Here is a 26,991-nt window from a genome sequence, read left to right as displayed (position 1 = left end):
CTTTTGTTTTCATGCTGTAGTTGAAATGTTTTCCTCGATTTAAGTTCGTAACCCGGAATAGTTTTCTCACAATCGATTTGTGACTTTTAGCTATTCAACAGTTTCGGTACTTATACATCTTCAGATGTTTTCAATTTTTTGAACACCAGTATACTACTGTTGCCTTCATTGACAACCCGTTTCTTAACGTAGCACCAGTTAAATCACTTACAAGAAATGAAGTTTCATGCAAGTTATATAAAAATGTCCAAGTCACTAAATAGAAAGGATATTCTATTGTTTTTGGTCTTTACGATGAAAAAGAGACAGATTTACCAAACTGACATCAAAGTCATAAATCGAAAGAGAGAAACATAACGAAAACAAAACAATCGATGAGAATCAACAGTGCAAAACACTATTTATTTACTCAAAAACTAAAATCGAAAAATTACTGAACTCCTACGAAAATTTCAAAAGGGAAAGTGAGTTAATGACGATTTCCAATATTTTCTAATATTGGATTATATATTTCATGTACCAAAATTGCTATGCACTGTTTTGTTTTCTCTTTATTTATAATGGTTAATGATATATATATAATTCCATTGATAAAAGTAATCTTAGTTCAATTCCGAGAAATTGCTCTCAGTTTGAAGCTACCAGGAGAATATGTAACGCCCAACTGTCCTTTCACTGGCGGAGGACTTTCTCCTTCTGGTGGTAGAATTTCGAACCTTTGAACTAAAGCTGTTAGGTATAGAAACACTTCCATTCTGGCAAGTGATTCTCCCAAACAGACCCTTCTTCCTACAATATAAATCAAGTATGTTACTATTTCTTCAGTATACTGTTAAAATAGCTAACTACAAATGCCAACTGCAACTACATAATAATATATTTAAAACAAACACAATTCATTACAATTTACATATGTTTCAATTTGTAAATTTGTCTATTTATGACTTTGAACACCAGTATACTACTGTTGTCTTTATTTATTATCAATATAAAATAAAATTGTGCTACAGTCATACAAATAATGAGAGGTTAAGATAGGTAAAATATCAGGTTCAATCCACCATCTTCTACATAAGGATAAACCTGTACTAAGTCAGAAATATGACAGTTGTTTTCCATTCGTATGATGCTTTTGAGCTTTTGATTTTGCCATTTGTTAAGGGACTTTCTGTTTTAAATTTTCCTTGTAGTTCAGTATTTTTGTTACTTTACTTTTTGTACAGTTTTGTCTTGTTCCATGTTAGTGCCTCGTGCTGTTTGTTTACGACCTTCAAACACTTTTGTATTTGATAATTATCATGAAGCTTCTAAACAAGTATAAGCAACCTTTTAATCATGATCTGAAAATAAAAACATACCTAAGGAAAACGACAGTATCTTGTCCTGCCCATATATTTTCCCATTTCCGTCAAGAAACCTATCAGGCTTAAAAGAGTGGCTGTCTGGAAATAGGTTTTCATCATGAGCAACAGAATCAAGACATGGCATAATAACTGCGTTTTTCGGTATTATATATCCTTTAAAATATATATCTTCAGAAACGTTATGTGGCAGAGAAAATGGCACTACATTTCCAAGTCTGAAAGTCTCAATAACGACAGCTTCGCAGTAAGGTAGATTATGTTTGTCCGACATAGTGGGGAGACGTCCAGTGCCAACTATGTCGTCGATTTCCTGTCTCATTTTGATCTGAACGTCCATATCATTCATCAGGTAAACAAACGCCCATTCTATAGTTGTCGCCGAAGTTTCTGTTCCGGCACCAAAAAGATCCGCTATTACAGACAGCAATTGCTCATCTGTAAAATACTGAAAATATTAGGTATTCTTCGAACAGTAGTATAATGTATACTGGTACCGAGATAATAATAAAGATATAACTAGTGAGATTTTTTATTTCAACTGATGTTATGCTTTTAAAAAAAAGAAAATGGTCCAGTAAAAAAGGAATGCACTAACAATTTAAGTTTGATTTTTATGCTGCGTTTTCAATTTTTCAGCATCTGTCAATGAAGCCTTATTTGAAATGCTGTTGTCATGTTGCGTGCATGTCCTTTTTGGCAATAAACAATAAATGTGAACACAAGCTGCCTTAATATCCAGTATAATTCATAAGCGGGAGGTTTGGCTAGCTTTAAAATCTGGTTAAAAGCCATGTGCACCATGTCTACTTAAAATGTCATGTGCCAAGTCACGAATATGACATGCGCAGTTGTTATGCAATAGTCACTTTCTATGTATGTTGGACTTTGTTTTTGTAGTAGTTCAGTGTTTCTGTTGTTCCATATATTGTTTTCCTCTAATGGTTGATGCGTTTTCCTCACAAATTTGTTGTCTCTTAATCGATTTATGACTATTGAACAGCGGTATACTACTGGTGCCTTTGTTTATTAGTTCGGTGTCATGAGTTGAAAGCATGGTGTTAGCTTTATTACGATGTTCACAGAATAGAGAACAATGGCAAATAATAAGTCAAGAGATCAAAATTGACACAATAAGGAAATAGACAATAATTAGGTGCTTAAATATACATAATAGAAAACCAAGATTACAAAATTATGAAAGAGAAAATATGGCATACTTAATTAAAGAATAAAGGAATAAATAGCCCTATTCCTGATCCGTTTTGTATTTGCTCATCTGTATTTACATCAGGTTATTCATTGTAAAATAACATTGATTCATTACTTCAAAAGCTACAGAAAAGAGAGTTAATAATAATAAGACTTTTTAAGTTTGGGATGTAACTACTAAGACATCAACACTTTGGCTAACAAAACATACTGAATATGATAATATGATGCTGAGGTTGCCAATGAAACATCTTTCCGATAAAAACAACAACTGATAAGGAAATACACAAATAGTGTATGTCATACTGTGTCTTCCACACGAAACCTTACTCTTCTTAATAAAAATACTTCTGCAAATACCAAAGTCAACAATATTCGATTTTTACCTGTATAATATTCATTGCTTGGTTCTGCTGTCTTCATTTGAACCAAGTACGCATCAATGAAATCTCGAATATTGTTCTCGTCCAAAGTCTCTCTGTGCTCTTTTAGTTCTTCGCCGAAAAAATTATCGAAAAACTCGTTAGCAACTTCTAAAATGCGTTTGGCTCCAAACGGATCTCCAGGTAGTTTTTCAAGGATTGGAATGAAATTAAGTGCACCAGAGAGGGCTGCTGTATTATTAACTTCGTCAAGAAGATTCACAAAATATCTAAATTTAGGATCATCATATTCAAACCTTCGTCCAACAGTAATGGACATGACATTGTTGGACAAACTGGTCCGAATTATACCCGGTAGATCAAAGGACTTTCCTCTGAAAGATTCAAATAAATTAAGAAAGTTTTCAATTTCTTCCAATATACTAGATTCAAAGCTCCTCTTCCCAAAACCAAAGTCTCGTAACTTTGAAAGAGCAAAAGTTCTTTGATGCTTCCAGTTAGCACCACTGCTAGCTATAACCCCTACAAAACACAATAATATACAACATGTAGTACGTTTGTGTAGTTTTATGATTGGTAAATCAACAATATGTTTACAAAGATTGAAAGCAATTTATCAAATTGCATAAACTTTATTCACAGAGAAGTACAGTTATGAACCACATGTGCGGATGTCCGTGAATTCTCTCTTCTTTTTGTTTGTATTTACAGGCGCTAGATTTCATAGACACAAATACGGGAAACCTCTCGGAATTCATGAGTACATTCTGCATTTTGTGTCAGTACTCGCGTGCGTTTGATACATACTTCCGTTATAAGTAATGAACTAGACCAAAGTATTCCTACCAAGTGGAAATTTTAAATTTCTGGACAGTTAAGAGATTGTTAATAAAAATCACAAACAAAGACAATAAGATGCGTCTATCATGAGTTGCCATATGACCAGTATGACAAAAAGCAGTGGGTATAAATTGGAAACTGGATATATAAAGACATATCAGGCAACGGTAATAAATAGAAAAAGAAAGAAAAACTGATTACTTGTAGGCCAAATTGAATAAAAGATACTGTATAAGACAAAACGAATAATACATGATCACGTCAATTTATCTCACTGGCAGTTTGAAGTAGAGAGAAAGTCAATCATAACAAGTTCTCTGTTTGCTCGGGCATGGTTTACCTTAGCTGTATTTGGCAAAACTTTTAGGAACTTTGGTCCTCAATGCTCCTCAACTTCGTACTTTATTTGGCCTTTTTGGATTCGGGCGTCACTAATGAGTCTTTTGTAGACGAAACACGCGTCTGGCGTATATACAAAATTTAATCCTGGTATCTATGATGAGTTTATTTGACGATGCAGATTCAAAATTCAAAAAGGTGCCGAATATTTTTTTTAAATCATATGTGAGGCTTACGAACATGATGATATGAACGATGAAATCAATAGCCGGGGAAAAAAGATGATAAGTGGTAGACGTGTTTGTCTAAATACGTTACAGCTAACTAGGGAATCGGGTTTTTTTTCAATTTAATATCAGCAGCACAAATAAGTTTTGATTGGAATATACATGTTGGGGCGTTTTAGATATCAAATATGAAACGAATCAACAAGATTGAGTACATACAATTGTGGTGATAATTGTAAAAGCTACACATGGAGAAAACAATTTAGGAGTTCTGAGTATTAGCCGTCATAGGCGGACATTTTAAGAAGTTAGCGATAAAATTTGTAAGAGATGTATGATAAAAGATATTTTTGACATAACACTCAACAGATAAAACATTTCAAGGACAAATAAGGTCAGAAAGACTAAAAGAAAAAGAAAAAAAATCAAATTTATAAATGGCAAACAGATAACAGATTAAATAGATAAATAAGCGATAAAATAAGGGCATATTAACAGGTGGACAATTTGTGATACACGTTATAATCAATCATATTTAATGATTAGAAACAGATCTACCATTTTAAAATAGATTTGCGTTTAGAAGACAGGTGTGACTATCACATGAAAAGACGATCGGCTATTTTTCTGGAATTAAAATTCCATCATTTATGAAACATACAAGTTCTTAGAGACATGATTGCGTCATAAATTTGTATGCAGAAAAATGTACAGTAACTCTAGTAACAATCGATTTTGATCCTTATATTTAGAAGAAAGGATTTGTTACAGAAATTTATCACAGGCACTTGTTTCTAAAAAAACAACTTTACACATATCATGTATTATATACTTTTAATATATATTTTTAAACTGTTTCGTGTTCTCGCATAAAGGGTTTACAAAATTTACAGATACCATAACATAATTAGATGTAATTGTATAGCAAGTGTAACCAGGGGCGGATTTAGGCGGGGGCGTGGCGGGCGTGCGCCCCCCCTAAAATTTGCAAAGTATGGGTTGACTTCAACATTTTTCAAGTATCAGAAGAGACCATTCAATCTTATTTTAACTAAGTATAAATAAAACAGTCAGTTTCACAGAATCAACGTGATTACTAATCAACTGACCTACGCTTTATCAAAGTTCTATCAATAATTTGAAAGGAATGTGTCAAACGCGGAGCTGCGTTTGATGACAGATATAATAGGTTTTTAGCTGTTAAAGTAAAAACAGCTATAACATTGTGTTTTCGGTTTTTATAATCAATTTGTTTGATTAATCGAAGTTCCAAAACATCCCTAAATCACTTTCACAATTTCATCATGACACGGTCCAGAAAACAGTCGGCAGGTGAAATTCTTTTATGATATCCGTAATGAAAGATAGAAATACTGTTTTAAGCGAAAGGTTAGTTTATTAATTTGTATCTCTGTGTTTATATTCATTTCTCCCTTGCAACCTAATTAGTTAGCCGAATTCTGTACCGTATTACCGTATGCTTGGGATCCCAATTAAAATATCTGCGTAAATGCATCTCATTCTGATTTTAGTTGTTTGTGGCGAACACAGTGAAGTCTGGCACGACCTCCGAAAATCAAAAAAGTAGAAAACAGATAGTATGAAAGGACAATTAAAAATTGCTGGTAAAAGTAGAACTTTTCGTTTGAAAAATATATTGGTTAGATCTGTCTCGTCTCACTCTGTCCGCCCGTCTATCTGTAGATTGTTGTCAGGTGTGGATTAAGGCTGTTTCAGCTTTAAACTTGAATTCCTCGCTTATTTTAACACACAATAGTTCGAGCTATCTACATTTCACCCCTTAAGAAAAATATTTCAATAATTTTACCTAAAAAAACCTCCAAAAATTTTTCGCCTCGCTCCGCGATTATTAAATTTTGCGCCCTCCCTAACTGAAAATCCTAGATCCGCCCCTGGTAACTTAGTATTACTTACCTTTATTTTTAACAAGTTTGAAAATAAATAACGGTGGTCTGTCTGAAGTTTCGTTAGCATTTTTTACAAATAACTCTCTCAAATTTTCACTGCCGTTCACAAATACTACCCAGTATGATCCCAACGATAGACTTATTATATCACCATACTTGTGTCGTAGATCCCTTATTGCTTGCATGAAGTCCTTCTTGGCTACATTATGCAGATTTCCTATGATAGGTAATGGTGTCGGTCCTGGAGGGTAATTTGCTGGTCTCCTTGATCGAAGCCATAACACAGAAGACAGCACAAAGATTAGAAATAATAATATGTCAAACAAAGACATATCAATCCAGAACACAATCATTGTCAGGAATTCTAACGTTCAAACATCTTTCATAAAAGGTTATATCCTATGGGTAAAAACAAGCTATTAACAAACGTGTATAATTCTCTTAGTAATATAATTATATCATGGAGGAAATTGGTGTTAAGTTCAATATTTAGCACAACGCTCCAATATACTGAACACAGGTATTTTACATGTTTTAGTTAAAAATAAACAACAAAAGTTCTGGTTTTACTTAATATTACTCTCTCAAATTTCATAATTGAATATTAAAATGCTTGTTTTTGCAATGTTTTGGTCAAATGAACATTAAAACATGCCTTAATCGTCAACAATCAAAAATTGCTATAAATACTTATATTGATCGGATTATTATCATAATGGATTTTCTATAAAAATCTTGATTTATTTGCCACAAAGTCCTCTTTTTCTATTAAATGAATTGGGGCAGTAAAACATAATGTTTTGCATCAAGTTTCCCCTTGGAATATGTACAAAATGGCCTATCTCTATTAATCATTATATCTGTAGTTTTGAGACAATTGAAGTTTGAAAAGTTCGTAAAAAAATGGCTACAGAAGGGTACTGTTTCAGTGGACCTTTGACCATTGGAACGGCAGCAATTCCCTTCCAAGAAAATCATTGTCAGAAAATGCAAGGGGTTAGCCGTTTGAAATATAGTATTAACTTGAAGATATCATAAATTATATTTATGCTACATAATATTCAGATGCTTATAAAAAAAATATTCCAATAAAAATTCCGGGAAGATAACAGTATTGGAATGGCCAGGGGAGAGTTGAATCATCTCTTTTATCACTGCGTTTGATGTGTCGATCATGTCGGTTTCCAAACTTAAGTCAAACACATGATTAGTACAGTAATAAGTGATCATTTCTAAGTCCATAATATTAGTCTAGTAAACACAGGCATTTGTTTCTGTCAATTTTTCGTACGGGTATGGATAGAAAACCCCATATTGACAGAAAAAAGTACCTGTGCTAGTAATGGACTCCAGGTATAATATAATGTATATTATCACGGGGGTTAACTCGTATATTTTTTGGTAGGGATGTGCCATTTTTGCCTAAAAAAACGGACCCATTTTAATATAACATTCACTGAAATTCAGTACCTATAGTTATATATATTTCAGAAAAGAGGGACGAAAGACACCAAAGGGACAGTCAAACTCGTAAATCTAAAACAAATTGACAACGCCATGGCTAAAAATGAAAAAGACAAACAGAAAAACAATAGTACACATGACACAACATAGAAAACTAAAGAATAAACAACACGAACCCCACCAAAAACTAGGGGTGATCTCAGGTGCTCCGGAAGGGTAAGCAGATCCTGCTCCACATGCGGCAGGATGAGAATGACCTATACTTATATACAATGCTTAAAATATGACCCATGCTTATATAAGGACTAACTCATCATCACTCATAATTCATAAATATACCAGCTACCCTTAAGTTTTTATATATGAATTGACATCGCTTGGTGCATATTTATATATGATATGTATAGATCATATACCCCAAATCAATATACAGTTATCAAACGTAAATGCATTTTAAAATAGGATGTCATTAAAAAGGAGGTCATTTTATATAAAATCTCGCAAAATTATGACCCATACTTTTGGCACATCCCCGTATACCCAATAATAGGAAGTTAACCCCCCCCCCCCCCCCCCGTGGTATATTATATGGTAGTACCGTAACGTGTCTCTGATAGTATATATATCTACTACATATGTGTTATATATATCATAGGGGAGCGTGAATGTTACATGGATTCATGATGAAAGGACTAAATTAGAAGAAATAGATTATTAATAATTGTGACGGTACGGTTGCCGATGTATAATTATTGAAAAAAATGATACAATTATCTCCCTTAGATTTAACTGTTAGAGTAAATCAATCTTTATTAGTACAATGCTTAATCATTTAACTTATTATTATTATCTATCTCATAAATTGAAGTTATATGATTGGTTAATTAAATAATTTTATTTATTGCAAATTGTAAAAATTTAGCAATGTTACCTTTTTTATTGTACCATTTTAAGAAAAAGTAAAAGTAAGAGTCTGTCCAAAATATCCTCCTCCATCACGTTGAAACTTCGTAACATAAGGACTTTATGGATACCGAGCTACATGACTTGTCAGACTGCTGGTATAAAATCATGCGTAGTAAATAATTCAACGATAGTGTTCCAATAAGTATAAAATGTGTGTGTTATGTACCCACAAAATTACCGTTAACATTCTCGTTATTCTCAATTTTATCGCAATATTTAATATATATGAGACAATATCTGAAAAAGTCGATTTTCCATGTCCCTAACTTCACCAGCAATTATTTTTTTATTCAACCATCTTTTTTGAAAATTTCAAGTTTCAGTATAAACTAAATTATATAATGCACCAACCCCTGACAATTAAACACTCATTCTTATATTTCTTCCAATAAAATATTGTAATTTAAATGTTCAACCCCCCCCCCCCACCCTAAAATAATGTTGTCCCCTGTGTTTTTTGGAAAACTAAATCATTCAAATAATATCCAAATTAATTAAACAGGCGTCCGATTCTCACATATATGATAAATTATATAATAAACTTGCCCTTTATTTGTCTTTTTATATTATAACTATAGCATGTAATAAAATTAAGCAAATTTAAAGACAAAAAAAAATGTGTCCCCAGAGGTGATTTCCCTCCTGTTACCACTGAGTTTTTTTCACCTGTGGAAACGTTTACAAGACCAAGAGTTATTTTCCCATTATGTATTGTGAAGAGCATCATTTCCTGAATGCATTAGTACAAAGAAATAGATGGAAAGGCGTCCAGGTTTGAAAATTCAAGCCCTTCCAAGGTACGAATTTATAGAAAAATACTTTATGGTGTTCTATATATCCTGTTATAGCCTTTTCTTACACTTTCTGAGAATAATTTTATGTATGCACCACAACATTAGGTGTGTTTTTATATCATCTTTTTAAATGTTATATGTCACTGGAAATACACTTACATTTAATGTGATAAAAAGGACAAAAACTATCGCGTAATTCCTTTCTGTTACAGCATAACCATCATCAGTAATAGGAAGAATGCTAAAGACAATTTCACTAAAGAATCGAAAGGTTTATCTACTATATGCCAACCATTTCATTTAATTTATGTTATCACCACCTTATCCAATAAATTTCAAAATAATACACAGTATATTGAATAAAAAAATAGAGTTTTTCCCTTTGATAACAGCAGAGAACATTGTGCAATTCTAGTATAGTAGATAGTAACAGCAAGGAATTTATTTTAGAATTTTTCATTACCTAGGCAGATTTTTCATCTTGCAAATAGTTTTAAAGGATAAATGACATTGTTTGCTGTTATCTTACAATTGTGACCAATCTAAAATGATGTATTTTTCTTAAACTTTAAAATAAAGCAGAAAAATCCTTTCTGTTACCAACTCTGTCCTGTTACCGTTGTCCTGTTACTCAAGATTCTTTCATGTTACCGACATATCTGACTATAATTAAGTATATTTCTAAACCTTTTGTATTGCAAATGCTAAAATCAATAATTGGCATTTGATAAACTATAGCAGAATATACTAGTAAACCACAAATAGTGTCTTAAACTTATTTCTTACTCCCATTAGAAACTTTTTAAAATTGGTTCACTTTGGTAACAGGAAAGAACTGGATTTTTTTTGTACAATTTTTAAAATAGCCATTGCTTCCTTATTAAACAATTGTATGTACAGACAACAGTTCCTAGATCCACAATGTGTGTTCTTCGATTCGTGCTATTAAAATACCGGGTCTAAAGATATTTTTTTTTTGTATTTTCTTATTGCCAAAAAATCGACTTTTTCAGATATTGTCTCATATATGTTCAAGCTGTTAACATTTTATTTACATATTGTTATCAAAACAACATATATTTACCCTGATGTTAGTGTTTAAACTTACCAAACATGAAACCTCAATGTACATTATTCACGGGGAGGAACCGGGAACAGACAGCCAAACATACTTCAGGCATTTTCGTACGTTTCGATCGATAAAATAACCAATATTTGTACAAGCCGTTCTCGTTAGAATTACGTTTAAACCCTTTTTTGAGAAAGAAATTGTCATACACCGAGTTACAATTAACCATCGGGTGACCGATACAACTGTGTTGGTGTCTCATCTCACCATGCTCACTAGCGGCCTAATTAGATGTTGAGATCCCAATATAGCCATAGGCAGATCCAGGAGGGGGGGGCACCCTTTTATGTGGAAAACATTGTTGATTATATAGGGAAACACTGAAGCAAGACTGGAGCGCCTTCTCCCTTTAGATCAATAAGAGGGTCCCCTAATCAAAAGTTCTTGATAGTCGTTTTAATCTGTAGTTTAGTTATTGAGTGTGTTCTATGCCTGATTGTGACATTTTAAATGAGAATGTTCGAATATATGCATGGCGATAGTGCCTTCTAAGCACGAAAGACTTGCATTGTCGACGCACCCGGCTTGTTCTTTATGAGAGTACGTAGGATTCCCTCAGTTTCTGTATGTTACCTTGTTTGGTTTTTACTGTTTATAAAAAGTTAAAATTTTCAAAGCACTTTTGTTTTTCTACCCAATAGTCTTAGTCGTATAATGCACAATTTTCCTGATTTTTTTTCCAATGCTCTCCTACTCAAGTCCGGATTGGATTTTGCCTTAAATTCTAATTATGGTAACTAGTCGTGATTCTCCAAGAAGTCTTTTTTTTTAGAAGACATGCCACTCATACCAATTTACAAGTCTTATATCTGAAGATATTTGATATAAAGAGTGCATTTTTAATTTTTGGATTGACCTGCTTCTTATGTAACCTATATCCGTTTCACATATGGTAGCGGATATGTGTTCCTTATGTCGTAATAATACAATCCCGTTGCCATTTAACGAATGTGACCTACAGAATGATTAGACTTATACCGGGTTTGCACTAAAATACGCAACACAACGGGCGCCACTGTGTACTCAGTAATGTTTGACTATTTGTTTATTCCTTTTTTAGTCACGATGACGTTGTCAGTTTATGAGTTTGAATATCTATCTGGTATATTTTGTCCCTCTTTTACCAGCGTATAGGTTCTAAATAAAAGCCAGGTTAGAAACTTGAAATTCATAACAAAATGGGGAAAAAAATCGAGTATTTAAACCCAATCTCCCTGCCAGATATATCTATTTTATTATATCAAACATAAACCAACAATCATCACACTCTGTGGCAACTTTATAAATTCAGGCAAGCATTTTTATAGACAGTTAAAGTTTTCAAAGGTACCAGGATTATAAATTAGGCACTGGCTACAGTTACATGAAAATGTAACAATAATAAAAAATATTATTGTTACATTGGAGACTAAATGCCGGAATGCATGGTTGGGTAAGGACCTGATTAATAACGAATGTAACAATATACAATTATAGCCCGTTGAAAAGGTGAATATCCAAAATTGTCAACACGAGAAGGTTATTTCAATGAAGGCGCAGCCCGAAGTGAAATAACTTTTGAGGGTTGACAATTGTAGATATTCATCAATTTTACGGGGCCACTTTGTTTTATTATACCGAACTAACAGTGGAAAGGCCTTTCGAACACTTTCTATATTCTTTACATAACAATAACAAAGAGAAGCTGACGTTTGAACATGCATTTGTGTTCTAGAATTTCTAGAATGTACAACAAAGGTAGTTTTCGGTTTGTCGCTAAAAAAAAAGTGTGTACAGAAAGAAAAAAACATAGCCCCCCCCCCCCCCACCCCCAACCCCCCCCCCCCAAACCCCCGCCCCCGGAATCAAATGGTTGCTGCCTTACATGAAAAATAGCAATGTACGATGGGACAAGCACTATTTTGGTTGGAACATGTTGTGCAGTTTCCTGTCGTCTTTGAATCTGATCGCATTACCGTCCATTTCGGATTTTAGGTTTAACTCAGATTTTAGTATCCAACTTAGCTGTTATAGATTAGAAAACTTTGCTTTTGCTGTTTCATTTTTTAAAGCTGCGTTTGTATGATCTTGTATCTATAGAAACCTTCAAGGGGGCATTCAAATACATTCTAATGTTGTTTTTTTACTTCTTCATACTTTCACAAACCTAAAGTCATTGAAAATTAACTGTTTTGTTTAAAATTGTGGACAAAAAAGCCTCCAAGGGGGAAATCCCCCGCAAATAGTGACAGTTGGTAAGTATGTATCATTATTACAAGTATTGTTTATTACATATGAAAGAGGGGGGCAAGGGGGGTCCCCATAACAGCAAAATAGTGAATTGATTTGATGAAAAACAGATAACAAGGAATTGAAAAGGGACAATAACAGATAACAGTAACTGAAATATGAAATAAATCTGTCGGGCAGGACCAAACCAGTAGATTACTCATAGATCTTAGTATAGACATTAGACATTAGACATTATTTTATTATACCAATCATGGGCCCTTGTCAGGCAAGATACAAAAACATCATAATACAATGATTATATAAACATTAGTGAATTGTAATTTGTGTAAACAAGACGTTTCGGACATTGAGGCAGTACTGCCTTAGTTGGTTGATTTTTCCGTAACTTGTACAATAAGTTATAGTATAGACTAGGAATTTTCTGAATGAAATTCCTAGTTTCTGTTTTTGATATACGGATATTTTTAATCTAGGATATTTGAGGGATCAGTTTTTAATGATTTAGGTTGGTTTTTTTTTAATTTTGAAAGTAGTGCAGCCAGTGACACTTTATTATCAATGTGCTTTTTAGATTTTTCATTTCTGAAAAGCAATATATATACTTTACAAGTAATAAAAAAACATTGATGCACAATATATATTTTTTTGTATTTAATGACCCTATGATAAAACTTACTTATAAAATCCAAAAATATACCAAGATCAGTGGAGACAGGACATGTTACTGACACACACATGTCAGTTATGGTTATTTTGATAAAAGAAATTGACTCGAGTGACAATTCTGGTAGTTTAATCATTGTTAATAGAAATTGGAACTAGTGAAAATTTGGATGACACCAAGTGAAACACCAATCATGCATCTTATGTGCAATTATAGAATATGGAAAAATTGGATACATCATTGGAGAAGCTGTAGGATTTTTAAAAGGGTATTTGTCGAAAAATTAAACTAAAGACACATTATTTGCATCAATGGTTTCTGAGCTTCAATTGTCACCATATGAAGGAGTTAAAAAAACTTTTAAAAAATATGGTGGTCAGGGTTCGCTTCCATGTAATTGAAAAGAGAGGGAATAGCACTTATAATATAAATGCTAAAAGAAAAAGTTGTTGTATAATTCCTAAAGCCATAATTCAAACCCACACCACGTAATAATGTAAAACAATTCAAAGGAGAAAACTAACTGTCAAATTTATCTACAAAATAAAGAACGAGAAACTTAGTATCACAGTAACAAACTATAATAACTGAATCCAGGCTCCTGACTAGGAAATAGGCACATACAGAATGTGACTGCGTCAACTTTAGCATGCTAGTTGGTGTCCAATCCTCCCCTAATCAGGGACCGTGGTGTAATAGTACAACATAAAGATTATTATGTGGTCATTGAATAAAACAAATCTATAGGGTGTACCAATGCTTTTTTATAACAAAATCCATACAATAAGTTATTGTACAAGTAATAAGTAAATTATAATTTGTAAAAAATGCTACATGTTTACAGACAACGGAATTTATTATTTGGTCCAGGGTCCGATTGATTTTATGTGATGTACATTTGTATGTTACTGAAATTCTTCTGCAAATACAGGACCACCTGATATTACCAGTAGAAAGACCCCAATAGATATATATACATTGTAAGAAGATGTGGTAAGCTTGCCAATGAGACTATTATCCATTCAAATCACAATTTTCAATTATCTTCAATTTCTACGGAAGATTGGCTGTCAAAATGCTAACATTCCAATTTTCAATAACAGTTAACAGCAAATAGATTCTCACAATAACAGATAACAAAATAGATAAAAGTCCTATAACAGCTAACAAAGAATAGGACAATAACAGCTAACAGTAAATATATTTTCAGAATAACAGATAACAAAGAATTAAAATGCCCCATAACAGCATAACAGTTAAACCCCTTGCCCCCCCTCATGAAAGAATTAAGCAACACAACTATAGAAGATTTAAATTTTAATAAATATAACGTTCATTGCAGTTTTTCATGTAACAATTACACAATAATGAATATAACCGTAGCCTCAATAATTATTGTAACATTCGTAATTAATCAGTTCCTTACCCAACTTTGCATTCCGGAAATTAGTCTCCGATGTAACAATAATATTTTTATTATTGTTACATTTCCATGTAACCGTAGCCAGTGCCTATAATTTAGTAAGCCAGACACGAGTTTCGTCTACATAAGACTCATCAGTGACGCTTATATCAAAATATTCATGAAGCCAAATTTAAAGTGCTCCAAACAAGGAGGATTAAACACAAGTTTAATCAAATTCAAACTCGTCAACATTTGTTTCGTTCCCCTAGTCACATAAAGTACCATGGCACTTACGGAAAAACAAGTTCAAAAGGTGAGAAACGTTTAATACTTAAATATCTTTTTTTATCTTCTGATTAAATGTGAATCACAACATCCAACAGTATTCATAGTTTTCCTATACACAGCTTAATTCACTCTCATGAGTCATGTCGTCCAATTTTCCCAACTGACTTCTAAAGTTCTTGAACTTTTTGATCTGTTGATTTTGCTGTGTTAGATAAGCATTATTTTGCAACGTTAAGTGGTAAATTCTGCTAGTAATCATACGATTTCTAAATACAAATGTTAGTGCTAAAAAGTGTTTAACACAACGCTAATTACAAGAACATTAGCAATGATTAGGGGGCGGGTACTGTAATATCTTACCCTTGAACCAAATCCAGGGCTGCGTAGTCTCACCCATTTAGGTAAGACTCACACATGTTCTTCTTTTTTGGGATATTTTCCTGTGATCAATTGTTTTTTCTCTTTGATCTTTTCAATTTTGGCCAAATCTGACAAATTTGCTTCATGAAAAGTTAGTTTTTAACTTTAAAAGATCAGTCAATGACATGCTTCATGGCAAGAATCTTTGACCCTTCATAATCATACATTGTGTACATCCCTTTGTGGTCCAGTAACTCTCAAAAATTTCTTTGAGTATATTCCCCCACAATCTTTCATCCCACCACTGCATGTGTGCCTCGGGTTTGTTAGCTGTCTATGTAGCAGTTTCCATTTATGATTTATTTAACATGATGCGTACCTAAGTTGATTTTTTTTAACTTTTTTGTATGTATGACAGGGATTTATATCCACTTATTAAGGCCAAAACCAAATTTAATGTATTAGTCCAAGTCCAAATAATTATGACTTGTCCCAGAAAATTTAAAATAGCCATGCCATAGTACATGTTCATGTTGTAGGAAGGCGTCCCAGAAATAAAGTTAAAATAGCCGTGCCAGATGTCCTAATTATTTGGACTATATTAGCCCTAGCTGTACAATGCTGTTCTGACCCCAACTTCTTTTGGTCTTATATAAATAATTTTTTTTAACTTTTTTTCAAAATATTTTATATTTAGGTAAAATTACTTTATATTTAATAAGCACTTTACTAGATGTACTTTAGTCAGTTGATCTCTGGTTATGTTAAAGATGGAATAAAGTTATTAAAATCAAAAATAAATAATGCTTCATGTTGTATTATCCTTTCAACTTTTCTTCCTAGAACAGTTGTTTTAGGTTGGATTTTTTTTTAATGTAGTCTAAGACGACAAAAAATATAAGTTGCTGGTGAAAATTTGATGCCTGTTTCAAAGTAATTACATGTAGTATTCTCCTCCAAAACTCAACAAAAATATGGTTTAGTATTTTTCCATTTTTATCATTTTAGTTTATGGAAGATGGCTATCTCCTTATTGAGAATTTCATCACAGATACAGAGGCAGATATTATTCGGAAGGAATGTGGTAAAGTTGTAGATGACATGAATCCAGATGAACACAACACAGTATTTACAACACTTGAAATGAAAAGGGTAAGAATTTAATCTAGTCTGCAAATTTCACTGGCCACACTTAAATGCAACTAAATGCATACCTTATAAGAGGTTAACAGATACACTTGATATGAAAATATTATTTGTAATACAGGTGTACTGATATGAAGTTTGGTACATATCACTTTCTGAAATTAAGATGGCTTCTAAGTTCTTGATGGCACTGGCAAAGGGTAAGCAGTAATGCTAATGCATAATCAGTCAGAGGAATGATTTTCTTGATGTCTTTATAGCTGGATATTGTTTATAAGATTCAACATTTAAATGCTGAAAAGATATCTAAAAAAAAAGTAAGTTGTGAAAAATGAAGAGATGAAAAATTCAAAAGAAATGCAAAGCACAAAAAATGGACCAAAAAAATCTTAAACATATATTTAAAGCCAAAGTCTGAATCTTACTTTGGGGAAAGATATATGTAAAATACTGTCCTTTCCTGCACCAATGTTTCTGAACAAATTTTTATTTTAACTTCCTCCTTTCAGACATCAGATGATTACTTCCTGAATAGTGGTGACAAAATAAGATTCTTTTTTGAAGATGGAGCTAGAGATGAACAAGGTAAGATACTCACCATTAAATGTCTATTGTACCATATATTACTTTTAATAACAAGGTCCAATTTGTTAGCCATCATGGGGTGGAAACCACAATCAAATACATGAAATAATTCAACTTAATATATAGATTATTTAAGACTCAAATGTTAAGTTCCAATTTCACATTCTATTAGATACCTACATTAACTTTAAAAGAGTTATCTTAAGTGAGTGAAAGGAATATATATAAGACAATGAGCAAGTTATCTAATGACAATATTTTTGTTGATCCTTTTCAGGAAAATTAAAAGTAGAGAAACAGCTTTCACTGAATAAAATTGGTCATGGTAAATATTTTTGAAATTAACATGTTTGGAAATAATTAGATATATGAGAATATGTGGTATGATTGAAATGAGACAACTCTCTCATCAAAGTCATAATTTGTAAAAGTAAATTGTGATAGGTCAAAGTACTGTCTTTAAACACAGAACTTTGGTGCACACTAAACAGCAAGCTACAAATGTGTAAAGCATTCAAATGGGAACACAAAGGTCCAATCTATATAAAAAACGAGAAACGAGAAACACTTATGAGCCACATCAACAAACAACAACTACTTAACCTCAGATTCCTCACTTAGGACAGGTGCAAACAAATGCAGCAGGTTAAAATGTTCTATTAATAGGTACCAACCTTCGCCTTTATATGAAACAATAGTGGAACATGATCACAACATAAAAAAGACACTCTATAAAATACCAATTGAAATGGCTTAACTATAATAATACAATTGTATCAAAAAAACATTTTTTTTAGACGTTTCAGCCATTGGCCTTCTTCATATCTTTATTTTTCCTCTCAACTACATGGCTGACATTATAATAATACATGTATATTAAGTTAATATTATGAATAGAGATAGAACAAACAATTTGAATGGGAGCAATATCCCTACATTCACATAAAAAAATCCATTGCAAAGAAACAGTATAGCATGAATCTTTTACTTTAAATAGTATTCAAAAGAATTATTTATTAATAATGCTGTCAAAGTATATTTATAAAAAAAATTGTGCCATGCATGTTCACTATTTTGAGATAAATTTTGAATGTTGTTAAACTTAATTATGTTTATTGAAATGCTAATGGCATAATCAGTATTGAAAGATTAGAATGCGTAAATACTGAACTTCTCATTAATTTGGTACAATGAAAGGAAAAAAATACAGAACTTATTTAAGGTTCAAAAGCAAATCTACAGAAACTTTTATTATGAAAGCCTCATAATAAAGGTCATGAAGATAAAAGAAAGGATGAAGAAACTCTTACAGAAAAAAATCTTCAGATATTAAAAGCCCTTAAATCATATGGCTTTGTCAATGGATTTCAATGTAGTAATTTAAAATTCTAATTATAATGCAACATCATTTGTTATGATTATTTTGATTGGATAACGTTACCAATTTTCATTGCATCAATTTGAATAAGGGCTATGAAAATGTACATGTATGTGCAAGAGCATGTTTCACAGATTTGAAAAATATAATTATACCCCCGCTTTAAAAAAGGGGGGGTATACTGTTTTACCTCTGTCTGTTTTTCCGTCAGTCCGTCAGTCAGTCCGTCTGTTCCATGAATATTTTTCGTCGCATTTTTCTAAGGAACTGCAATACAAGGATTTCTGAAATTTGGTTTCAGGGTTTATCTAAGTCAGCTATACAGTGTGATGCCTTTTCAGATTGATCACTTGACAACTTCCTGTTTACCAAACACTTGTATGATTTTACACATGATAGCCAAGTTGAAAATTTTTGTCACATTTTTATCAGGAACTACAATACAAGGATTTCTGAAATTTGGTTTCAGGATTTATATAAGTCAGCTATACCGTGTGATGCGTTTTCAGATTCATCACTCGACAACTTCCTGTTTACCAAACACTTGCATATTTTTACACTATTTATATTATCCACTTGCGGCGGGGGTATTATCAGTGAGTAGTAGCTCGCAGTTTCACTTGTTTGACCTTGTTTTCTGTCATTTTTATTTGAATCAAGATAACAATATTGTACTTTAAGCTGTGATAGCATCAATTGATGATTGCAAATACCTGTTTACTGGCTCCACTAACACGCTGCAAGGAAACTTAATTTGTGACCACCAATACAGTTGATAATCATACAGTTATCTCCTAATTTTACTATTCACAGCATTACATGTACTGAATCCAGTTTTTAAGAAGTTGACATTTGATGAAAGAATAAAGGTATTTGTATATACAATGTATAAATAATAGTAAACTGTATTACATCACTTTTGATATGGATAAAAAAGATTGTTTGATATTTGGCGTAAACTGTGTTGCCATTTTCTACACTCTTAGCTATTTTATGCATGCCAGTGATCATTGTTGGTAGAAAACTGGCAATACTAGTCATTTAAGAGTGGAGTCAGCCTCAAATGCATTGCCACTGAATATTTATAAGTATATATAACCATATAGTTGTTAATTTCTGTGTTATTTGGTCTCTTGTTGAGAGTTGTTTCATTGGTAATCATACCACATCTTCTTTTTGTATACACTTATATATAGATAGATTTTACCACTGCATCGAGTGTGATAATATATTTATCCACTCTGGACAGTTATATTTTCAAATTTCAAAAACACGAAGCTTGCAAACCGTTATAAATATTTAGAATTTATCTGTCAAGAGAAATAAATAGATATCATATTTCACGAGACTTGGTGGTGGAATCAGTTTTTCTATTGTTTTTTTTTCAGTATGCAAGCAACCTTAATATACCATTCTCAGATGATCTGAAAAAAAATTTGTTCTTTTAACACGACTTCATCAGGCATGGTCTCCTTTTTAGCTCACCTGGCCTTCTTCAAGAGAACCACTGAATGGAATGAAACCAAACATGGCATAAGTGTTCCTTATGAGGTGCTGATCAATTGTTGTTACTTTGTAGCCGATCCATCATCCAAGATGGCTGCCAACAGGGGACTTAGTTTAACATAGGACCCTATGGAAAATACATACAAATTTCTTCTTTTAGAAAACCACTGAATGGAATGAAATCAAACATGTTTGTTCCTTCCCTTTTGAGGTGCTAGTCAAGTGTAGTTACTTTGTAGCCAAATTTTATCTTTTTTTATATAATTTCAAAAACCCAAGAAAAGTCAGGTGAGCGATACAGGCTCTTGAGAGTCTCTAGTTTCATGACATCACAATAGGAAATTCAGAGGAATGCAAGAAAATTCAACGACATAATTGAATTTTGACCAATGAATAACTGAGATCAAACAACCATACTTTGATTTACCAAAAAAAAAAATATTTACAAAAATAAAAATGATCAACAGGTTCGGAACACTGTCAATCAGCTAAGAACTAGAGAAACTCTGACTCATGATGGCCATGTTTAAATTTTTTCTCCAAAATGTGGTAACAAGCTTCATGTGATCATAATATATTCTGATTTACATTTTCATATCTATCTTTTTTCAACTTCATGTTGACTGAATACTTTAAGTTGGAGAATCAGTACATTGCAGTAGTGACCAATAGCTCACAGTTACAACTTTTTTCCCCACGAAATCAATTTTGGTATTAAATGTTCAATCTTAATATGTAATATGAATTGATAGTAGAAATCTCCATGTTTATTTTTACAGGCAATAGCCAAATCAATCAGTCTTGTTGATCCTGTTGTATGTCAGAGTATGTATATTTTCAAGGTAAGAATAACACATCTAGGACAGTCTTTTTTTTTAAAAGAGTAACTTTATCTATATTCACAAACCTTGTCAGTTTGTCAGATAAAAGTGGTACATAACACTACAGAGAGAATACTCTGTATTAAAATTCAGCTGAACATTTTAATCACATTCTATTGTTAAGAAAATGTTAAGCTTCTCTTTAGTGTTTGTCAAACTGCTATACATGTATATCTAATGGTATTTTCCCTTTAAGGTGTGTGGTCAAATTTTTTATATATTTTTTTTTATATTTTTGTTAAAGAGTCAAACTAAAGAGTCAAAGTGTTTGGTACCACCTTAAAAAAAATATGCAGGTAAACTTTTTGAAAAGATGTGGTAGAATCATATGATAGGTCTTTTAATCTTCACAGTTTATTACATGTGTTTGCGTTTCATGGTCTATCAAAAAATACATTTAAAATCTGAGAGGAAAATTTCATAAGTTTCACGAAATTACTCTATTTGTAGGTTGGCCTAAAAACCTTTTTTAAAAACAAACTAATATGAAACATAAGTATTCTGTAGTTTATGTTAAACATTTTAAATATTTTAGCAACCAGGAATAGGAGGAGAAGGTATGTTGAGGTAATATATATATCCTAGAGTAGTTCCTAGAGTAGTGCATGTTTATTCACCTACTTTTGCATGTTCAAACTACTTTTCTTCATAATTTTATAATACTTTCAATGTTTTTATTGAGGATAATATCCAAGTTATTATATTCTCTTTAAAGTTGGGGAAATAATTTGGTTAACAGTAGATTCTCCTATGTAGGGCTGTTGCAATATTTTTTCTTTAGATAGTTAAATTTCAAAACATTCCAGCTATGCAGCTATGGTAAGCTGAAGCAATAAAATGTTTGATTGGTTGGAGAAATAGTGTCACTCATGATCAGAGGAAAAAAACCCTTTCTTATGCAAAACCACATGAATGGATTACACAATGCAAGAAAAACTTTACTGATGTGACTTAAGGTGGTACATAACACTACAGGGAGATAACTCTGTAAAATCAGCAAAACATTTTAATCTCATTGTATTGTTAAGGAAATAAAAAGCTTCTCAATGATCAAAATTAGTGTTTGTCAAACTGCTATATATATCCAATGAAAATTTGTGTTTGGTACCACACAAATTAAGTGTTTTTGAATACCTTGTTTGATAAGTACCATATGAAAGCTTTCTCAGATAGGTGATGTATCAGGGCAGCCACGTCATATGCTCAAGTCCATCGACATAATTTCATCAATAAATGCTAGGGACTTTTATTTATACAAACAAACAGCTATCCCAATGTTTTGTCTCGTAAAAGTAGTACCTGTATTACTAAATATTACATATTACCTCATAGTCTGAAGAAATAACAGTCAAGAGTCAAGTCAACTAAAAGAAGTAAAATCAAGCTAACAATTGGTTAAGAATAATCAATATTAACATAGATATAGGAAGATGTGGTGTGAGTGCCAATGAGACAACTCTCCATCCAAATAACAATTTAAAAATTAAACCATTATAGGTTAAAGTACGGCCTTCAACACGGAGCCTTGGCTCACACCGAACAACAAGCTATAAAGGGCCCCAAAATTACTAGTGTAAAACCATTCAAACGGGAAAACCAACGGTCTAATCTATATAAACAAAACGAGAAACGAGAAACACGTATATATTACATAAACAAACGACAACTACTGTACATCAGATTCCTGACTTAGGACAGGTGCAAACATTTGCAGCGGGATTAAACGTTTTAATGGGCCCAAACCTTCTCCCTTTTTCTAAAACAATAGCATAACATCACAACATATAAAAACATACGATAAAATATCAATTAGCAGACTTAACTCAATCAAAAAACGTATGATTACACAAAGAACGAATAAATTTGATCTGCGATATCTGAATACAAATGCACAGTTAATTAAATATTAGAGACAAACAGTCATGACCAAAAGGCTATCAAACAAATTCAAACACACTGAGAAATATTTAACCAATCAATGTTCACTTTAGAAAAAAACCGGTTTTTTATAATCTTGAAGTTTATACAAATGTTGTAAGAATAAGTGAAAAATTGAAGATATTACAAATAATCAAAGCTGGTATACAGCCAAGATCCACTGTGGTCATTTGTATGCATGTCCATTGATGACTTCCATGCATTAAAAAAGTTATTTTAACTTTATGTTTTGATACACAATTCTTTCTATTGTTTCAGAGAAAATTGCATTTCGATAATTGAAGTAAGCATGCTCTATAAATAATTTGAGATTTATTTTTAACTTAATCATTTTTAATTGTATTTTTTCAGTTATCCCACATCAAGATGCCACCTTTCTTCACACTGATCCTATGAAGTTATTTGGAATCTGGATAGCATTGGAAGATGCCAAGGAAGAAAATGGATGTTTATATTTTATTCCTGGATCTCATAAAAGTATGTGCCACATGAAAATTAGGAGATGTGGTATGATTGCCAATGAGAAAACTATCCACTAAACTTTAAATGAAGTGGAGCCTTCAACAATGAGAAAAACCCATACTGTATGGTTGGCTTTAACATGCACCTACATAAAACATATGAAACAATTCAATATAGTAAAAAAAAAAAAAAGAAGCCTAATTTATGAAAAACAAGAATGTGTCCAAAGTATATGGATGCCCCACTCACACTATCCTTTTCCATGTTCCATGGATCGTGAAATTGGGTAATAATCTAATTTGGCATTAAAATAAGAAATATTTTACTATAGGGAACATATGTACTAAGTTTCAAGTTGATTGGACTTCAATTTTATCAAAAACTACCTTGACCAAAAACTTTAACCTAAAATTCCCACTTTCATTTTCTATGTTCAGTGGACCGTGAAATTGGAGTCAAAAGTCTAATTTGGCTTTAAAATTAGAAAGATCATATCATAAGCAACAAGTGTATTAAGTTTCAAGTTGAATGGACTTCAGCTTCATCAAAAACTACCTTGACCAAAAACTTTAACCTGAACGAACGGACGCACAGATGGACGCACAGACGAACAAACGGAGCCACAGACCAGAAAACATAATGCCCCCCTACTATCGTAGGTGAGGCATAAAAACAATTCACCAAACATTTCCAAGACAAATATGACAAACATGAACCAATGTCAACCACTGAAATACAGAATTCTGACTTGGGACAGGCATAATCAGATATTAATCTAACAAATAAATAACAAGATATCTGCAGAAATCACTGTATGGACTTTAAAGATTGATTAGTGTAAGTACCATTTACCCATCCACCAAAGTTTATACAAACACTAATAATCAGAGCCAGTGTGATATTGCTTTGGCTCATGTACTTGACGTTCACTATAGGGTTTTTTAATTTGATTCAGATATTGAAAGTCCCTTAAACAAAAGTACAACACTTTGAATTATTAAGTTTTATTGATTTAAGGATTTCTTTAAATAAAACTTTGATACTTTCTTTATATCTTAAAATTTATAATCACAAAATCAGTAACAAAAGGAAATTTTAGATTTGTTTCACTATATGAATATTTCAGAGTCTTTAATGTTTTCTGATAATCAATAGATTTTATGAAATATAAATTAGCATTTTATTTAGTTAGTTGGGGGATATCAAATAACAAACTTTTTATCAGAATTTGTATAATATTATGTATTTATTTAAGGTGGTATCTATGGCAACAGAAGGATGATTAGAAACCCTGATAAGAGTGAAGGTCAGCCTACGTGTACATTCAGAGGTGAAGTAGAAAAGTTTGATGACAACAAGTGGGTACCAGCACCAGTGAACAAAGGTAACGACAGAATAAAAAAAAACAAATTTAAAAATAACTGGAAAATTGTAAGGGGCCATTCAAAACTGTTAAAGTCTAAGAAAAACTGTCAACGCCATGGCAAAATACAAAAAGACAAACAAACCAGTACATAGAAAACCAAAGATTGATCAACACAAAGTCATACTCCACCAAAAACTGGAAATAAACTCAAGTGGTCAGGAAGACAAGCAGTTCCTGCTCTGCATGCAATACCTGTCATGTTGCTCATGAAAGTACAAAACAAAAATGCTAAAAAGTCATCTAATTTGTAACATTCAACATAAAAAAAGGATTTTTTATGTTATAAATTTATGTTATAAATAAGGTTTTACAGGTCTGTTGCATTGACTGCTAAAAAGGAAAATTAACAAAAGCTCGAAAAACTACTAAATAAATAAGCTTTTCAGGGTTCAGGGAAATATAACATTTGTGTTAATCACTTAGTGTACATTTTTTATCTTCTATGATCCAATAAGTTACTGCACACCTGCATGAAGTTGCATTCAAAACTAAATTATAAAATTGTTTTAAAGTGTTTCATTATAAGAAAGGATAATGAAATGAATTTTCATAATAACCTATTCAAAATATTTTAACAATTACAGTAGATACACAAATCATGTTGCAAAGATTCATTGAAACAGTCAGCTAGAGTGTTAATAATCTTTTAGAAATAAAATGCTAATGGTCATGGGCAATAACGTTCTTCCCAGAAATCTGATCTTAAAAATTGTATCATTAAAATGCACATACTTATGGAAATGCAAACAAGATATTAAACTTGTGCCTTAGTGGTAGTTATAGGTTAAATACAATGATTTGTTGATGTTATGCTTTTTCAGGTGGTCTTGTACTGATACATGGTGAGGTGGTTCATAAAAGTGAAAAGAATACATCAAATCAGTCACGCAATATCTACACCTTTCATGTGTATGACCAAAAAAATACAAAGTATTCATGGGAAAATTGGTTAGTATATAGACTAATAAGTAAAGTTTAATGATTACTCTTTTATGTTTTTTACACATGTACATAATCATTGAAAAACGGGAGATTTTTATGCTCCACTTTTATGTCCCATTTTTGGGGCATTATGTTTTTTGTTCTGATCATTTGTCCGTCTGTCCTGGTTCAGGTTAAAGCTTTTGGGCAAGGTAGTTTTTGATGAAGTTGAAGTCCAATCAAATTGAAACTTAGTACACATGTTCCCTATGATATGATCCTTCTAATTTTAATGCCAAGTTAGAGTTTTGACCCCAATTTCACGATCCACTGAACAGAGAAAATTATAGTGCGATTGGGCCATCCATGTACAATGGACACATTCTTGTTTTACCCAAAATTGCACCAAACATAAGCTTGATTTTACTCTTTGTTTGCTCTTACTTGACCAAGTACGAGTATGTCTTACCACAGAGTGGGTAACCTGTTAACAAATTATATACTCGGCAGTCAAAAGTCAGTCTCATGAAAATAGTCTATTGTAAATGTGAACAAACAACAATGAAACAAAATAAAAAAATATGAAACAAAAGAATGATCAATATTGGAACATCAAATAAAATTGTGATGGCTACTCTTATAACTTGGTTTGACTTTTGTTGTATAGTATGACAAAAAAAATAGAGAAATACATAATGAAACAATGACTGCAATTACAATATACTAAATATGTACATTTCAATATATAAACTAAATTACCCATAACTAGTTCATGTTTTTGTTTTTAGGCTACAACCATCTGAAGCAGTACCATTCACACCCCTGTATGCCACGTCTCCTGAATGATGGTTGTTACTTACAAAAGGTGATTCAAATGGACATGTGATATAGACAGATATTCAGATTAATATCTTAGATTGTCTCATCCTGACACCAAGTCAAACTAACTCTATGATGATTATGTGTTACTGAATTTGCAGATAGGATTCCAATGCTTTTATAATTATTAGTTGAAATCAGTTAAATGAAATATAATACAAAGAAATATATTCTAGATTAATTTTATATTGATGCAATCAGAACTGAAAACTGTCTGTATTTTATTGATTGTTAATATCTATTGATTCAGTTATAATTTATATGTTTAAATATAAAT

General features: G+C 32.1%; 2 protein-coding genes across 3 annotated transcripts; one reads left to right on the top strand and one right to left on the bottom strand.

The window, feature by feature from the left end:
• Positions 1–500: 500 nt before the first annotated feature.
• LOC134707556 (cytochrome P450 2B4-like) lies at positions 501–6,777 on the bottom strand. Its single transcript, XM_063567431.1, has 4 exons — positions 6,298–6,777; positions 2,960–3,478; positions 1,359–1,799; positions 501–789 (listed from the first exon to the last, which is right to left on the bottom strand). The coding sequence occupies exons 1-4, from the start codon at positions 6,641–6,643 to the stop codon at positions 608–610; spliced, it is 1,488 nt and encodes a 495-aa protein (XP_063423501.1). The 5' UTR covers positions 6,644–6,777; the 3' UTR covers positions 501–607.
• LOC134707557 (phytanoyl-CoA dioxygenase domain-containing protein 1-like) lies at positions 6,756–26,991 on the top strand. Of its 2 annotated transcripts, none has more exons than XM_063567433.1 (11): positions 6,756–6,810; positions 16,601–16,744; positions 17,248–17,323; positions 17,601–17,648; positions 19,515–19,570; positions 20,987–21,049; positions 21,624–21,645; positions 23,378–23,503; positions 24,744–24,872; positions 25,736–25,862; positions 26,624–26,991. In XM_063567433.1, the coding sequence occupies exons 2-11, from the start codon at positions 16,604–16,606 to the stop codon at positions 26,679–26,681; spliced, it is 846 nt and encodes a 281-aa protein (XP_063423503.1). In that variant the 5' UTR covers positions 6,756–6,810; positions 16,601–16,603; the 3' UTR covers positions 26,682–26,991. The 2 variants fall into 2 exon arrangements, with proteins under 2 accessions (XP_063423503.1, XP_063423502.1); XM_063567432.1 differs by lacking the exon at positions 6,756–6,810 and adding an exon at positions 15,046–15,257 and having other exon boundaries at positions 26,624–26,989.

This window comes from Mytilus trossulus, chromosome 2 (assembly GCF_036588685.1).
Source record: "Mytilus trossulus isolate FHL-02 chromosome 2, PNRI_Mtr1.1.1.hap1, whole genome shotgun sequence".
NCBI classification, from domain to species: Eukaryota; Metazoa; Mollusca; class Bivalvia; order Mytilida; family Mytilidae; genus Mytilus; species Mytilus trossulus.
The sequence above is the reverse complement of the archived record's forward strand: the minus strand, read 5'-3'. Positions and strand labels throughout refer to the sequence as shown.